The sequence below is a fragment of the Pristiophorus japonicus genome, chromosome 12 (genome assembly GCF_044704955.1).
Source record: "Pristiophorus japonicus isolate sPriJap1 chromosome 12, sPriJap1.hap1, whole genome shotgun sequence".
NCBI classification, from domain to species: domain Eukaryota; kingdom Metazoa; phylum Chordata; class Chondrichthyes; family Pristiophoridae; genus Pristiophorus; species Pristiophorus japonicus.
The window spans coordinates 123,362,699-123,379,513 of record NC_091988.1 but is presented as its reverse complement, the minus strand read 5'-3'; the positions used below and the strand labels follow the sequence as shown (position 1 = coordinate 123,379,513).

Below are 16,815 nucleotides of genomic sequence, written 5' to 3'. Positions count from 1 at the left end.
AATATTTGTAGAAGTATAAATAAGGATTTATTGTCGAATTTAATGAGTTTCCCTTCCCCTCCCCTCCCCTTGATTTGTAACCTGCGCCTGATTTTTTAATGTGTAGAACAGGTTTTTTCAGTTCTACAAAAATCTTCACTGGCTCCATTCTACTTTAGTTTGGAGTACATTTTCACTGTGGAACTTTCAAATTCAGGCATCAGTGACCGGAATTTGAAGAAAAAATTCTGTTCCAAAGTAGAACTGTTCTACCTGACTAGAACTGCAGAAAAAAAAATGTGGAGAATTGCGATTTCTAAAATAGTCCGTTCTCCACCAGTTGCTCCTAAAAATCAGGCGCGAATCATGTGGAAACTTGGGCCCATAGAAACATAGAAAATAGGTGCAGGAGTAGGCCATTCGGCCCTTTGAGCCTGCACCGCCATTTAATAAGATCATGGCTGATCATTCACCTCAGTACCCCTTTCCTGCTTTCTCTCCATACCCCTTGATCCCTTTAGCCGTAAGGGCCATATCTAACTCCCTCTTGAATATATCCAATGAACTGGCATCAACAACTCTCTGCGGCAGGGAATTCCACAGGTTAACAACTCTCTGAGTGAAGAAGTTTCTCCTCATCTCAGTCCTAAATGGCCTACCCCTTATCCTAAGACTGTGTCCCCTGGTTCTGGACTTCCCCATCATCGGGAACATTCTTCCTGTACATCTAACCTGTAAAGTCCTGTCGGAATCTTATAAGTTTCTATGAGATCCCCTCTCATCCTTCTAAACTCCAGTGAATACAGACCCCATTGATCCAGTCTCTCCTCATATGTCAGTCCCGCCATCCCGGGAATCAGTCTGGTGAACCTTCGCTGCACTCCCTCAATAGGAAGAACGCCCTTCCTCAGATTAGGAGACCAAAACTGAACACAATATTCCAGGTGAGGCCTCACCAAAGCCCTGTACAACTGCAGTAAGACCTCCCTGCTCCTATACTCAAATCCCCTAGCTATGAAGGCCAACATACCATTTGCCTTCTTCAGCGCCTGCTGTACCTGCATGCCAACTTTCAATGACTGATGAACCATGACACCCAAGTCGTGTTGCACCTCCCCCTTTCCTAATCTTCCACCATTCAGATAATATTCTGCCTTCGTGTTTTTGCCCCCAAAGTGGATAACCTCACATTTATCTACAAATAAACGTTCTTTATACAAACACACGAAGTATAAGGAATAAATTGAATGAACTGCAGGCACCAATTCAAATTGGATCGTATGACATGGTGGCATTACTGAGACATGGCTGCAAGATGGTCAGGACTGGGAACTAAATATACCAGGTCTACAGAAAAGATACGGAAAATGGCGTGGGGTGGGGGCAGTAACCTTAGTGATTAAGGATGAAATCACTTCAATGAGAAGAGAGTATATAACAAGAGGTCAGCAGGCAGTGTAGAATGGATTTAAGACGGGGTTATGTATCGGCCCCTGGTAGCAGGTGTGAAATGCTAGCTGTATACATCCAGAGAGTAGACTAGCGTGTAGCAAAGGCAGAGTAGTTTTAATGAGGGATTTTAACTTTCATATAGATGGAGAAAAGCAGACTAGCCCTGTCAGAAAGGTACTGAATTTCTTAACTGTGTTCAGGATAGTTTTCTACAACAATATGTCCCAGAGGCAACAAGGGGGCATGCCATATTAGATTTAGTAAAGAGCAATGAGCCACATATAACTGAATATTTATCCAACAGTGATCATAACATGATCCGAGTTCAAGGCAGCGTTTGAAAGGGAGAAACACGAAACAGCCACTAGATTTGGGTAAGGCCGACTTCAGCGGAATGAGACAGAAACTGTCCTCAGAAAACTGGGCAAATCTGTTAATGGATAAAACAACAGAAGATCAGTGGGAGATGTTCAAAAATAATTTAATGTGATACAGAACCAGTTTATACCCCTGAGGGGAACGAGCTCTATACTTGCCAAAAAAAAACAGCCATGGACGACTAAAAAGGTAAGGAGCATCATAAAACTAGAAGAAAAATACAAAAATGCAAAAACTGGCACAGATCCTGGCAAATGGGAAAGATACAAAGAACAGCAAAGGGTCACAAAACAGACAGTAAGAGCTACAAAAAGGGAGTATGAAAAGAAACTTGCAAGGGATATCAAAATCAACACAAAGAATTAATACAATTGCAGGGAGTGGGGATAATGGTTACATACTCAAATTGGCAGGATGGGACTAGTGGTGTCCCGCAGGGATCTGTGCTGGGGCCTCAACTGTTCACAGTATTTATTAATGATCGAGATGAATAGAAAGTCATACATCCAAATTTGCCGATGACACAAAGATCGGCAGCATTGTAGGCAGTGCAGGTGGAAGCATGAAGTTACAAAGGGATATTGACAGACTAAGTGAAGGGGGAAAACTGTGGCAAATGGATTTCAATGGAGGTAAATGTGAGGTCATCCACTTTGGAGCTAAAAAGGATAGAATAGGGGACTGTCTAAATGGTGAAAGGCTAGAAACAGTGGAAGCGCAAAGAGACCACGGGGCTAGAATTTCCTGTCAGCCTGCCAGCGCTCGATTGCCACCCAAAACACCGCTAAGATTCCCAAGATTATCGCCGGCGAAAACTTCCCCAAAAAAGGGAACAAATCCGCCCAGCGATAAAAATGGGCACTGCACCCCAATTCTGGGCGAAAAGGTGAATTTAGGGCCGATTGGGCATTTCTTAAAGAATATGAGCAATAATTTTAAAAATTCACTAAAACTTTACTCCCAGGCTTTGAGTTGAAATGCATTAAAAATATTTTTTAAAAAACAGAACATAAAAAATCCTAAAATCATTCTCAGGACCCTTTTCACTTAAATCACCACAACAGAATTTTAAAATAATGAGTAAAAAAACCAAAGGCTTACCTTTTTCTTGCAGAACGACTCACCGACCGCCCAGCTCCACTGATCCTCGAGGCTGGGTTTTTATACTTACCTATGGGTCAGCGCTCAGCCAAATATCGCGCCAGGGCAAGCTATGGACCGTGCACACTACCAGTACCTCGAAACCCCAAGCGTAACTCAGCTGGGCAATTTCTCACCAACTCAGTTATCGCCCAAAACAGCCAATACCCGCAGAAACCAGGCAGTGAAACAGTGCAAATTCTAGCCCTTGGGGTTTCAGGTACATCGATCATTAAAATGTCATGAACAGGTATAGTAAATAATCAAAAGAGCTGAAGGAATGCTGCCCTTTATATCGAGAGGACTAGAATACAAGGGGGTAGAAGTTATGCGGCAGCTGTACAAAGCCCTGGTTAGAAACATAGAAAATAGGTGCAGGAGTAGGTCATTCGGCCCTTCGAGCCTGCACCACCATTCAATATGACCATGGCTGATCATTTCCTCAGTACCCCATTCCTGCTTTCTCTCCATACCCCTTGATCCCTTTAGCTGTAAGGGCCATATCTAACTCCCTCTTGAATATATCTAATGAACTGGCCTCAACAACCTTCTGTTAGACCACACCTGAGGTACTGTGAGCAGTTCGAGGCACCAAGCCTCAGGAAGGATAGGGAGGGAGTGCAGCATAGGTTTACCTCGTTTCAAGGGCCTGCCTATGATAACCAGAAGATATCCGGACTTCAAGGGTTAAGTTACGAGGAGAGATTACACAAACTAGGGTTGTATTGCCGAGAATTTAGAAGGTTACGGGGTGATCTGATCGAAGTTTTCAGGATATTAAGGAGAACAGATAGGATGGATAGAGAGACACTATTCCCGCTGGTTGGGGAATCTGGGACTAGGGGCCACAGTCTAAACATTAGAGCCAGACCTTTCAGGAGTGAAATTAGGAAACACTTCTACACACAAAGGGTGATAAAAGTTTGGAACTCTCTTCCACACACAGCAACTGATACTGGATCAATTGTTAATTTTAAATCAGAGATTGATAGATTTCTGTTAACCAAAGATATGAGGGGATATTGGACAAAGGTGAGTATATGGATTTAGATCTCTATGCGTGTAGTTCTGGTCACATTACAGGAACGATATGATTGCACTGGAGAGGGCATGGAAGAGATTTACGAGGATGTTGCCGGACTGGAGAATTTTAGCGATGAGGAAAGATTGGATAGGCTGGGGTTGTTTTCCTTGGAACAGAGGAGGCTGAGGGAAGATTTAATTGAGGGGTATAAAATTATGAAGGGCCCAGATATAGTGGATAGGAAGGACCTACTTCCATTAGCAGAGGGGTCAACAACCAGGGAGCATAGATTTAAAGTAATTGGTAGAAGGATTAGAGGGAGATGAGGAAACAATTCTTCACGGAGAGGGTGGTGGGGGTCTGGAACTCACTGCCTGAAAGGGTGGTAGAGGCAGAAACCCTCACCACATTTACAAAGTACTTGGATGTGCACCTGAAGTGCCATAACCTACAGGGCTACGGACCGAGAGCTGGAAAGTGGGATTAGGCTGGGTAGCTCTTGGTCGGCCGGTGCAGACACGATGGGCCGAAATAGCCTCCTGTGTCATAATTTTTCTATGATTTTATGATTCTATGATTCTATCAGCTGTGATCTCATTGAATGGTGGAACAGGCTCGAGGGGCTGAATAGCCTCCTCCTATTGCTATGTAACTATGTCCTTTATGTAATGTTTCTGAGAGACAGGCTGCCTAAATCTAAGTATTTACTTCACTTTTTCTCAGACACTTTAAAGAGGAACAGAAAGTGGTGTGTACTTACATGCGGAGGTTGAGTCGAGCCAGAGCAGGAGGGTGGCGAGGGTGAGGGTGAGCAGGTACAGGGAGTGAGTCTTCATGTCTGAGAGTGAAGGAGCTGTACCGAGAGAGACTGCAGAGACACAGAGACTGTAACCCGTCTACACCCAGACCCACAAGTGAGGGCAGATCTCAGCACTTTATATATTCAGGGACATCGCCTCCTTGTTATGTGACCATGATGGCATCATTTGCATAGAAAGCTGCCAGGTGCCAATGTACCTGCATTCCACAGGGTCCTAGTGTCCAATTCATATGGATTTGCACATTGATATGTTGGGTGCTGACTGGTAAGGGGTGTCAGTGCTGGAGGACAATAGCAGAGCAGGACTGTCGGCAAATAACACATCCCGAGACCCTTTACAGAGTCAGGGCACGGGCAAATCAATCAAAGTCGGGAAAAGAACAAATTGGGAGAGTGAGCAGAGGAGACTAAAGATTAATAATATATTTTTTAAAATGTGCTTCTCAGGAATGTGTCTTCATGTTTTATGAAGGTAATGTCCATTAAGTGTAAATTAGGGACATAGGACCAGGAGTAGGCCATTTAGTTCCCCCCAGTACATCAATGAGATCATGGCTGATCTGTATTTTAATTCCGTCTGTTCTTACAGTTTCCATAACCCTTGATACCCGGATCTGGCAAAAAGTTATCAATCTCAGGTTTGAAATGTTCAATTGACCCACCCTCCCAACCCCGCGTACCCTCGAACCCCTCGGCCCCAACCCCCCCGCCCCCGCGTACCCTCGAACCCCCCTCGCCCCCAACCCCCCCGCCCCCGCGTACCCTCGAACACCCCTCGCCCCCAACCCCCCCGCCCCCGCGTACCCTCGAACACCCCTCGCCCCCAACCCCCCCGCCCCCGCGTACCCTCGAACCCCCCTCGCCCCCAACCCCCCCGCCCCCGCGTACCCTCGAACACCCCTCGCCCCCAACCCCCCCGCCCCCGCGTACCCTCGAACCCCCCTCGCCCCCAACCCCCCCGCCCCCGCGTACCCTAGAACCCCCCTCGCCCCCGCCCCCACCCCCACACCCCCGCGTACCCTCGAACCCCCCTCGCCCCCACCCCCCCGCCCCCGCGTACCCTCGAACCCCCCTCGCCCCCAACCCCCCCGCCCCCGCGTACCCTCGCACCCCTTCCACCCACCCCCTCTTCCCGCCGGGGAAAGCTGTCGGAGGCACCAAGCGGCGGCCGGTCCACTCCGGCGGGGCAATTTCCCCCGCGGGGTGGAAAGGAGATTGCCGCCAGGCAGCAAGGGGTTGGCACATGCCCAACAGGGTGGGAAGCCGGGCAGGGCAGTTCCAAACACGCTCCAAAAATAAAGGAGGGCAATTTTCAAAATGGCGGTTCCTCCGCACCGACCAAACGGTGATTGCTTGCCGATCTTGATTTGTGGCCCTGTGAGCATTGCACCATTAATGGGTGCTCATAGTGAGGGACGTGGGCCGACCACCATACCATGACAATACATTGAACCAAGGTTAGTCTGCAGGTTCAGTGCTGATGCCAAGTGGGGCATGTGGGACTAGGAGGTAACAGATTGTCAGTGTACACAATGGTGCTGCTGCTGACGACCCATCACACTTCACTGACTGCTCCCTCTGTCCTCAGTCTCACCCCATTTGTGCCATGTTACATGGCGGACAACGGGCGATGAGGCTGTGTCCTCATAGGGACATAGGCAATTCTACCAGTGCCATCCTGGCGGGCAAGGTCTGCAGCAAAAATGGAGCTGGAGGTCGGCTACTAGCTGGTTAATTCTTCGTGTTGATTCTGCACAAATTAACATCAATGTTTGCAGCTCAGGGACACGTCAGCTGATTGGCCCAGTAACACTGGGCCCGGAACCAGGCAGGACTTGGCCTCAATGTGAAGCTCAACACAGGCCCGTAGGTCACTATGGCCCGTGATTCTGGGATTCAATTGATGGAGGAGGCAGTGAGACATACTATGGGACTCAGAGAAACCATTGGACAGAGACAGAGAGTCCAGCAAGTGGGGCCCAGAGCCTCAGCCTCTGCTCCCACTTTGCTCACTGTGGGGCTGACCTTTCTCGGGACTGTGCTCACATCCTGTGCCCACCCTGTAATGGGCCAGGCCAGCCCAGGTTTGATGGGTCAGCTCACTGAAATGTGCAGACATTCCCTGCATTGCCCCAATGGCTGGAAGTGAAGAGATATAGAAGACCAATAGCAGAATGATTTGTGGACGGAGGGGTTGGATTGTGGCAATGCTGGGCAATTATTGGGGCTGGAGGGCCATTAACAGGTTTTGGTGAGCTGTTGAGGGATTCACACATGACATGGATTGTGTTAACAACAGCTACCATTACAGTTTGTTTTGGTATTTATTGTATAAAGAACCCTTCGTATCGTTGCCACATATAGTAAAAATAACAACACTTATTAACAAACATAGAAACATAGAAATTTACAGCACAGAAGGAGGCCATTTCGGCCCAACATGTCCACGCCAGCCGATAAAGAGCCACACGGCCCTCGGTCAGCAGCCCTGAAGGTTACATATAAACCTATGAACAATGAACAATGATAGAAAGGTAAAGAGCACCCAGCCCAACCAGTCCGCCTCACACAACTGCAACACTCCCTGCACTGAAACATTCTACACTCCACCCCAACCAGAGTCATGTGATCTGGGAGAGGCAAAAAACAGATAAAAACCCAGGCAATTGGGGTGAAAAAATCTGGGAAAATTCCTCTCCGACCCATCCAAGTGATCGAAACTAGTCCAGGAGATCACTCTGGCCGTATTCTATTCCCCTCAGTACTTACCATCATATCTGCACCAGCCAACAAGAGGTTATCCAGTCTAATCCCACTTACCAGATCTAGGTCCATAATCCTGTAGGTTACAGCACTTTAAGTGCCCATTCAAGCACCTTTTAAATGTGGTGAGGGGTTCTGCATCCAACACCCTTCCAGAAAGTGAGTTCCAGACCCTCACAACCCTCTGCGTGAAGAAGCCTCCCGTCAAATCCCCTCTGAACCTTCAACCAACAACCTAAAACTATGCCCGTAACATGATCCATGTTTATGAGTCACATTGAAATGTGCACGGTCTGTTTATTGCAAATGGTCTAAATTCATTCTTATAGTTTGGAAGGAGAGACTGATTCTACTCCCACTGACAATTCTACACCAGTATAAGGCACAATCCAGGGTAAAATATTTTATACAACATTTAACAATTGCACTTGAGAGTGCTGCTTTGTGACTTGTGGAAACTTGCAAAGAAATATTGAGGTGACTCAGAAAATTATTGTACCACAAATTGCACCCCAGGTCAGTCACCGAATTGGGCCTGTTCCTTGTCAACGTGCTGTCACTCCTGAGAAAAGCCAAGATGTCGATAGAGTTCACGGACTGTCACTTGAGCACGGCCACGTAATGCACCGTGTTCATACACAGTCCTTCCCCGAGCGCGATTTATTACTGGGACAGGCCAGAAACATCAATCTCTGCAAACCTCTTCCAGGCATGACAATAAATGTCAGTTTTACATGTCATAGGGAAAAGGACTTCAATTACAACCAGTGAGTGGAATGTCCAATATACCCGGGTCCATTGAGTTCTCCCTTCACTATAGTAACTAAGTGGGATAATACTAAAACGAGTGAATAATTGTGCAAGGATTAATAACCCCACGAACAGTGATTGGTGAGAGCAAAGGGTTAAATGGGCAAATGTGAGACAGGCTGAGCCATCGGGCTAAAAATTCCACAATGTTGCGCCCGCTTTTTTGGTGATATTTCGGCGTTTTGGGGGAAAACGGTGCGGCGGGAAATTCACTAAGTCTTGTGGCGGCGGTTTGTAAATAGCGCTGGGGAGCGGACTGCCGCCGTGCGAGACTCAAAATAGCGTTTCGCCAAAAATGTGTCCCAGCCGCACCAGTATTCTGCTCCCGGGAAAACCTGCGTTGCAGTCCGAAGGTAAGTTAAAGGTTTTATTTTTTAATTCTTTTGCTGCATTCGATACTTAAGTGTCTTGTGAATGTTTTGTGATGTTTTATGTTTTGTTTTTGACAATTTATTTGGGGTGTTTCCCCCCTCCCCCAAGGCCTCTCTCGCAGCGTTACCGACCTCGGAGTAAAGTTGCAAAAAATTCCCGGTTTGTGCCGTGAATCCTCGTGTAACGCCGATTTTTACCGCTGCGCAAATTGAAGCCTGAATTTTAGTCCTCGGAGTGGTAGCGGAGTGAAAGCGGTATTTTTGGCGAAAAGTTACTGCTTTCCCCAAAAAACAAATTTCTCGGCAGAGTGTTGATCGATCATCACTCCCACTCCGAGGTCCCAATAATTTAGAGACATCAATTCAGACAGTCGTCAGATACTATCTTAAATACACAACAAAATCATCTGCAATTAACTGAATGAAATGATTCATTGTTTTAGTCATTCATGGAATGTGAGCGTCATTATTGGCCATCCCTAATTGCCCCTTGAGAATGTGGTGGTGAGTAGTCGCCTTAAACCGCTGCAGTCCGTGTGGTGAAGGTGCTCCCACAGTGCTGTTAGGGAGGGAGTTCCAGGATTGTGACCCAGTGACGATGAAGGAACGGCCAATATATTTCCAAGTCAGGACGGTGTGTGACTGAGAGGGGAACGTGGAGGTGGTGGTGTTCCCATGCGCCTGCTGCCCTGGTCCTTCTAGATGGTAGAGGTCGTGGGTTTGGGAGGTGCTGCCGGAGAAGCCTTGGCGAGTTGCTGCAGTGCATCTTGTAGATGGTACACACTGCAGCCACGGTGTGCCGGTGGTGGAGGGAGTGAATGTTGAAGGTGGTGGATGGGGGGCCGATCAAGTGGGCTGCTTTGTCCTGGATGGTGTCGAGCTTCTTGAGTGTTGTTGGAGCTGCACTCATCCAGGCAAGTGGAGAGTATTCCATCACACTCCTGACTTGTGCCTTGTAGATGATGGAAAGGCTTTGGTGAGTCAGGAGGTGATACACTCGCCCCAGAATACCCAGCCCCTGACCTGCTCTCGTTGCTACAGTATTTATGTGGCTGGTCCAGTTAAGTTTCTGGTCAATGGTGACCCCCAGGATGTTGATGGTGGGGAATTCGGTGATGGTAAGACCATTAAACGTCAATGGGTGGTGGTTAGACTCTCGCTTGTTGGAGATGGTCATTGCCTGGCACTTGTGTGGCGCGAATGTTACTTGCCACTTATCAGCCCAAGACTGAATGTTGTCCAAGGACTTACTGCATGCAACAGCCACCATACGCGAAAAAAATCCAAGCACAGGCATCTTCCACCCTTCAGGATGTAGTTCAGGATCTGAATATTAGGTCCTTCATTGACCTGTGAACTCATCCCTTTTTGGTGTGGAAGCAAGTCATCCTCGCTTCGAGGAACCTCCTATGATGATGATGATGGTGACGATGATGATGCAGGCATGGACTGTTCCATTATCTGAAGAGTTGTGAATGGAACTGAACACTGTGCAATCATCAGCGAACATCCCCACTTCTCACCTTATGATGGAGGGAAGGTCATTGATGAAGCAGCTGAAGATGGTTGGGCCCAGGACACTGCCCTGAGGAACTCCTGCAGCGATGTCCTGAGGCTGAGATGATTGACCTCCAACCACCACAACCATCTTCCTTTGTGCTAGGTATGACTCCAGCCAGTGGAAAGTTTTCCCCCTGATTCCCACTGACCAGTTTTACTAGGGCTCCTTGATGCCACACTCAGTCAAATGCTGCCTTGATGTCGAGGGCAGTCACTCTCACCTCACCTCTGGAATTCAGCTCTTTTGTCCATGTTTGGACCAAGGTTGTAATGAGGTCTGGTCCCTCCATCATAAGGTGAGAAGTGGGGATGTTCGCTGATGATTGCACAGTGTTCAGTTCCATTCGCAACTCCTCGAATAATGGAGCAGTCCATGCCCACATCATCATCATCATCATCCTGGCAGAACCCAAACTGAGCATTGGTGAGCAGGTTATTGGTGAGTAAGTGCCGCTTGATAGCACTGTCGACGACACCTTCCATCACTTTGCTGATGATTGAGAGTAGACTGATGGGGCGGTAATTGGCCGGATTGGATCTGTCCTGCTTTTTGAGGACAGGACATACCTGGACAGTTTTCCACATTGTGGGGGAGATGCCAGTGTTGTAGCTGTACTGGAACAGCTTGGCTAGAGGCGCGGCTAGTTCTGGAGCACAAGCCTTCAGCACAACAGCAGGAATAGCCTTTGCTGTATCCAGTGCACTCAGCCGTTTCTTGATATCACGTAGAATGAATCGAATTGGCTGAAGACTGGCTTCTGTGATGGTGGGGACCTCAGGAGGAGGCCGATATGGATCATCCACTTGGCACTTCTGGCTGAAGATTGTTGCAAACACTACAGCCTTGACTTTTGCACTCACGTGCTGGGCTCCGCCATCATTGAGGATGGGGATGTTCATGGAGCCTCCTCCCGTTAGTTGTTTAATGGTCCACCACCATTCATGACTGGATGTGGCAGGACTGCAGAGCTTTGATCTGATCCGTTGATTGTGGGATCGCTGAGCTCTGTCTATAACATGCTGCTTCCGCTGTTTAGCATGCATGTAGTCCTGTGTTGCAGCTTCCCCAGGTTGGCACCTGGTGCTGCTCCTGGCATGCTCTTCTGCACTCCTCATTGAACCAGGATTGGTCCCTGGGCTTGATGGTAATGGTAGAGTGAGGGATATGCCAGGCCATGAGGTTACAGATTGTTGTGGAATACAATTCTGCTGCTGCTGATGGCCCACAGTGCCTCATGGATGCCCAGTTCTGAGCTGCTAGATTGTTCTCAATCTGTTCCATTTAGCACCATGGGAGTGTCTCCGGAAATCGGCACGGTCCTGGCCTGCAAGACCATCAGCAGGCCGGGGCCGTTAGAGGGAGCAGTGTGCGGGGGTATACCACTGCAGGGAGCAGCGCGTGTTGCTGCAGGAGGGCGACGGCTGACTGCAGTGTGGGCAGGTACAGCAGGAGCAGCGAGGTCGGGGCGAAGAAGTGGCGAGAGATTGTAGAGGGATGTGATCGGGGCCCAGGAGAGGCGAGAGTTCGGGGCACAGGAGAGGCGAGGGCCCAGGGGCTGCACGGGCCCAGCCCACACTGCGATATGTGTGCACACTAGGTCCATGCAGCAGAGCTGGTCTCCAGTCGTCTTGGTTAACTCTTGCCAGGTCCTTCATTGAACTGTGAACTCATCCCTTTTCGGCGTGGAAGCAAGTCATCCTCGTTTCGAGGGACTACATATGATGAGTGCCACACAACACGATGGAGGGTGTCCTCAGTGTGAAGACAGGACTTTGTCTCCACAAGGACTGTGTGGTGGTCACTGCTACCAATGCTGTCATGGACAGATGTATCTGTGACAGGTAGATTGGTGAGGACGAGGTTAAGTCGGGTTTTCCCTCGTGTTGGTTCTCTCACCATCTGGGTTGGGCTGTCGCTTGACCAGTCAGTGGGACAACTCTCCCAATTCTGGCACAAGTCCCCAGACATTAGCGAGGAGGACTTTGCCGGGTCGACTAGGCTGGGTGTGCTGTTGTTGTGTCCGAGACCAAGGTCAATGCCGGGTGGTCCGTGCGGTTTTATTTGCAGCAAATTGTTACAACGCAGGCTGCGATCTGCACAAAACTCACCCACCCCCCAGCTCCTCCCGACCGGCGATGATCATCGGACCCCCAACTCCTCGCTGCTGTGATACCTGCCCCCCTCCCACTCATGGCCTGGTGCCGGGGGTCTGCAAACCAGCAGCCAGGTAGCCTCTCAATGTGGCTGGCTGCGGGTGGGAAAACGCCCCACAGTCATGATGTTCCTGCTGGGCGACTCGGTGAAGGTCAGGGGTCGAAGGTTTTGTTCAATCGTCTGTTTATTTGATAGTATCTTCGAACTTCACCTTGGACCGTGATTCGCGAGCGGTGCCGGGACCCCCAATGCTCCAGACCAGCCGTCGCTTGTGGAGTTCCCGACGGGCGGAAGGCCGTGAGCGGTGTTGCATCTTATCATACTTCTCTTTTCTTCGTAAACTCTATTATTAATGTTTCTTTTCTCTCAGTAAACGGTGTTTTATTCTTTATTTCTTTTGTCTTGTCTCTTATTTAACATTCATCCAGATCCCGAACCTGAGTCTATTATTATTGATCCAAAACAGTACTGTTTAACTAACAAGGTACAACCTTGGCTCTGCTTTATTTAGGCCCAAAGTGCCTGACTCTCAAAATGGCTGGCCTTTTATACCAGAGCATCACCATGTGCCTCCAACAATGACGCCATCTGGTGGCTACAAACAGAATGTACATACATGACAATACCCCGCTCTGAGATCTTATCAGTCTTTCACAGGTTGGGACGGTCCGGTGCTTTGCGCTCCCGGGTTGACTGTCTCAGTTCGATTCCAGCCTTGGGTGAGTGTGGGGGTCTGTTGTGGCTGATGGCTGGATGACTGACTTGTTGCGGGTAGCAGTGGCCATGTCAGGAATTGCAAGTCCATTTTTATTGAACAGGTCCGTGATGGGAATTCCAGGTTCACTGATGACCCTTGAGTCCTCTGAAGACTGCTGATATGTTGGTTGGTTGTCAATGGTTTCTTCGTCCGACTGTTCTGGCTCGTCTGTGTGCCTCAGCTTTGTCTGATCCATGTGTTTCCTGCAAATCTGTCCATTCTTGAGCTTAATAACGAATACTCTGTTGCCCTCCTTGGCCATGACCGTACCAGTGATCCATTTGGGACCCTGACCATAGTTCAACACATATACAGGATCATTTACAGAAATCTCGCACAATTGCACGATCGTGATACCCTTGTTAACTTTGTCTTCTGTACTCAACATGATTATTTGAATCCACGTGTACCAGAGATAGCTTGGTCTTAAGACCTCTTTTCATCATGAGTTCAGCAGGTGAGACCACTGTGAGTATGTGGGGTCTTGTCCAGCAACTCAGCAGTACACAGGACAAGCGGGCCTGCAGTGACCCTTGGGTTACTCTCCTCATGCTTTGCTTGATAATTTGTACTGCACGTTCAGCTTGCCTGTTGGACGCAGGCTTGAATGGTGCTGACCTTATATGTTTTATGCCATTAAGTTTCACAAACTCCTGAAACTCCTCACTGGTGAAACATGACCCATTGTCGCTCACCACTATGTCAGGCAGACCATGTGTCGTGAACATGACATTGAGATTCTTTATGGTTGCCGTGGACGTGCTGGATGACATGATTATGCATTCTATCCACTTCGAATAAGCGTCGACCACCACTAAAAATATTCTGCCCAGGAAGGGACCTGCAAAATCTACATGGATCCTGATATGTCCTTACTATACAGTATAAATGCGCAGGAGGCCCATACTTGAGAGAAGGTCACTCTGTGACCAGTTACCTTTATTACCAAGACCTCAAGAGAGAGACGGTGGGTGGAGCTTCCCCTTTTATACCGGAAAGTCCAGGTTAGGAGTGTCTCCCACAAGTTCGCCCCCTGTGGTCAGTGTTCTCAAGGTGTACAACTTAGATCAGCTTATACATGGGTTACAATGACAGTTGAATACATGACATCCCCTCCCCCCCAAAGTCTTATTGGGATCACAGGTTAAGTCTCTATGGTGGTTTACGCTCCCTTGTAGAGCACCTGAGTTGGGGCTCTGGTTGTTGGGCACTGGCCTGAGTGTCTGCTGTTTGCGATGCCTCAGGCCTGTCCGGACTGCCCACAGTGACTGGCCTCTCCTCCACTTGGTCCCAGTGTTCGGTCACCTGTGGTGGAGTAAACTCTACATCGTGTTCTTCCTCTTCTTCTTCTATGGGGTTGCTGAACCTCCTTTTAGTTTGATCCACGTGATTGCGGCAGATTTGTCCATTGGTAAGTTTAACTAATAAAACCCTATTCCCCTCTTTGGCAATCACAGTGCCTGCAAGCCATTTGGGCCCTGCAGCGTAATTAAGGACAAAAACAGGGTCATTGACATCAATACATCGCGCCCTCGCATTCTGTCATGGTAGTCACATTGTGATTGATGCCTGCTCTCAACAAGTTCTTTCATAGTAGGGTGTATAAGGGATGACCTGGTTGTGAGCGTCCTTTTCATTTGCAGCTCAGCGGGTGGAACCCCTATGAGCGAGTGTGGTCGGGATCTCTTGGCCAACAGGAGGCGTGATAAGCGGCTTTGTAGGGAACCCCTTTGGATTCTGAGCATCCCCTGTTTTATTATCTGCATTGCTCATTCCGCCTGGCCATTTGAACCCGGCTTGAACGGTGCCGTTCTGATATTGTTGATTCCATTGCCTGCCATGAAGTCCTGCAATTCAGTGCTTGTGAAGCACAGGCCATTGTCGCTGACCAAGACGTCCGGTAGACCATGGGCGGTGAACATTGCCCGTAGACTTCCTACCGTGGCAGCGGATGTCCTTGAATGTAAAATGGCGCACAATCCATTTGGAATAGGCGTCTACTACAACCAAAAACATTTTTCCCATGAAAGGACCTGCGTAGTCCACATGGATGCATGACCATGGCTTGGCGGGCCAGGACCAGGGGCTATGGGGGGCTTCCCTGGGTGCATTGCCCAGCTGAGCACACGTGTTGCACCTGCGAACACAAAGTTCCAGGTCTGCATCTATCCCTGGCCACCAAACATGTGACCTGGCAATTACCTTCATCATGACAATGCCCGGGTGCTCATTGTGAAGTTCTCTGATAAACACCTCTCTGCCCTTCCAGGGCATGGCTACTCGGTTTCCCCACAGTAGGCAATCGACCTGAATCGAGAGTTCATCCTTGCGCCTATGAAACGGTTTAAACTCCTCAGGGCATGCCCCGTATGTGGCTTCCCAGTCCCCATTCAGGATACATTTCTTAACTAAAGACAGTAGCGGGTCTTTATTTGTCCAGACTTTATCTGACGGGCTGTCACAAGTGAGCCTTCGCTTTCGAAAGCTTCAACAACCATGACCATCTCAGCATTATGCTCAGCTGCCCCCTCAGTGGTGGCTAGTGGTAGCCTGCTGAGTGCATCAGCGCAATTTTTAGTGCCCGGTCTGTGCCGAATTGTGTAGTCATAGGCGGCTAACATAAGTGCCCACCTCTGTATGCGGGCCGATGCGTTCGCATTCATGGCCTTGTTGTCGGCCAAAAGGGACGTTAGGGGTTTGTGATCTGACTCCAACTCAAATTTCCTGCCAAACAGGTACTGGTGCACTTTTTTTTACTGCATATACACATGCAAGTGCCTCCTTTTCTACCATCCCGTAGCCCCTTTCTGCCTGGGACAGACTTCTGGAGGCATCAGCGACCGGCTGTAACTGACCATTGGCATTCACATGCTGCAACACACACCCGACTCCATAGGACGACACATCGCACGTTAAAACTGGTTTCGTACATGGGTCATATAACGTTAACAGTTTGTTGGAGCATAACAAATTGCGTGCTCTATCAAAGCCCCTTTCCTGGCTGTCCCCCCAGACCCAATCGCAACCTTTGAGTAGGAGCACGTGTAGCGGCTCTAACAGCGTGCTCCTGGGTCATGGAAGCTGAGGTCAGGTCCAATTTTGAAAAAAGTTTGCCACCGGATAGCGTCGCAAAGAGGTCCTCCGCTCTCAGTAGCGGGTACTGGTCTTGGAGTGACACCCGTTTGATGGTGGCCTTGTAATCACGGCATATTCTGGCCGACCCATCCGCCTTCAGCACCAGCACGATCGGGCTCGCCCAGTCACTGAATTCAACTGACGAGATGATGCCTTCCCTCAGCAGGCGGTCCAATTCGCATTCTATCTTTTCCCGCATCACGTACGGCACCGCTCTGGCCTTGTGGTGTACTGGCCTGGTGTCCGGGTTCATGTGAATCACTACCTTGGCCCCCATGAAAGTGCCGATGCCATGTTGAAATAATGAGTCAAATTTGTCCAGGACCTGTGAGCATGATAGTCGCTCCACAGAAAAAATTGCATTGACATCGCCCCATTTCCAGTTCATGACAGCAAGCCAACTCCTCCCCAGTAGTGCGGGACCGTCCCCCGGGACAATCCAGAGTGGCAACCTGTTCTCCGAATCTTTGT

General features: G+C 48.9%; 1 protein-coding gene across 3 annotated transcripts in view; it reads right to left on the bottom strand.

The window, feature by feature from the left end:
* The window catches only part of wfdc2 (WAP four-disulfide core domain 2), a 239,880-nt gene extending 235,024 nt beyond the window's left edge, over positions 1-4,856 (bottom strand). For all 3 annotated transcript variants that reach the window (XM_070894986.1, XM_070894983.1, XM_070894984.1), the window contains exon 1: positions 4,734-4,856. In XM_070894986.1, the coding sequence (XP_070751087.1) occupies positions 4,734-4,809 (76 nt within the window). In that variant the 5' untranslated portion in view covers positions 4,810-4,856. The remainder of the gene's footprint in view (positions 1-4,733) is intronic.
* Between the last annotated feature and the right edge of the window lie 11,959 nt (positions 4,857-16,815).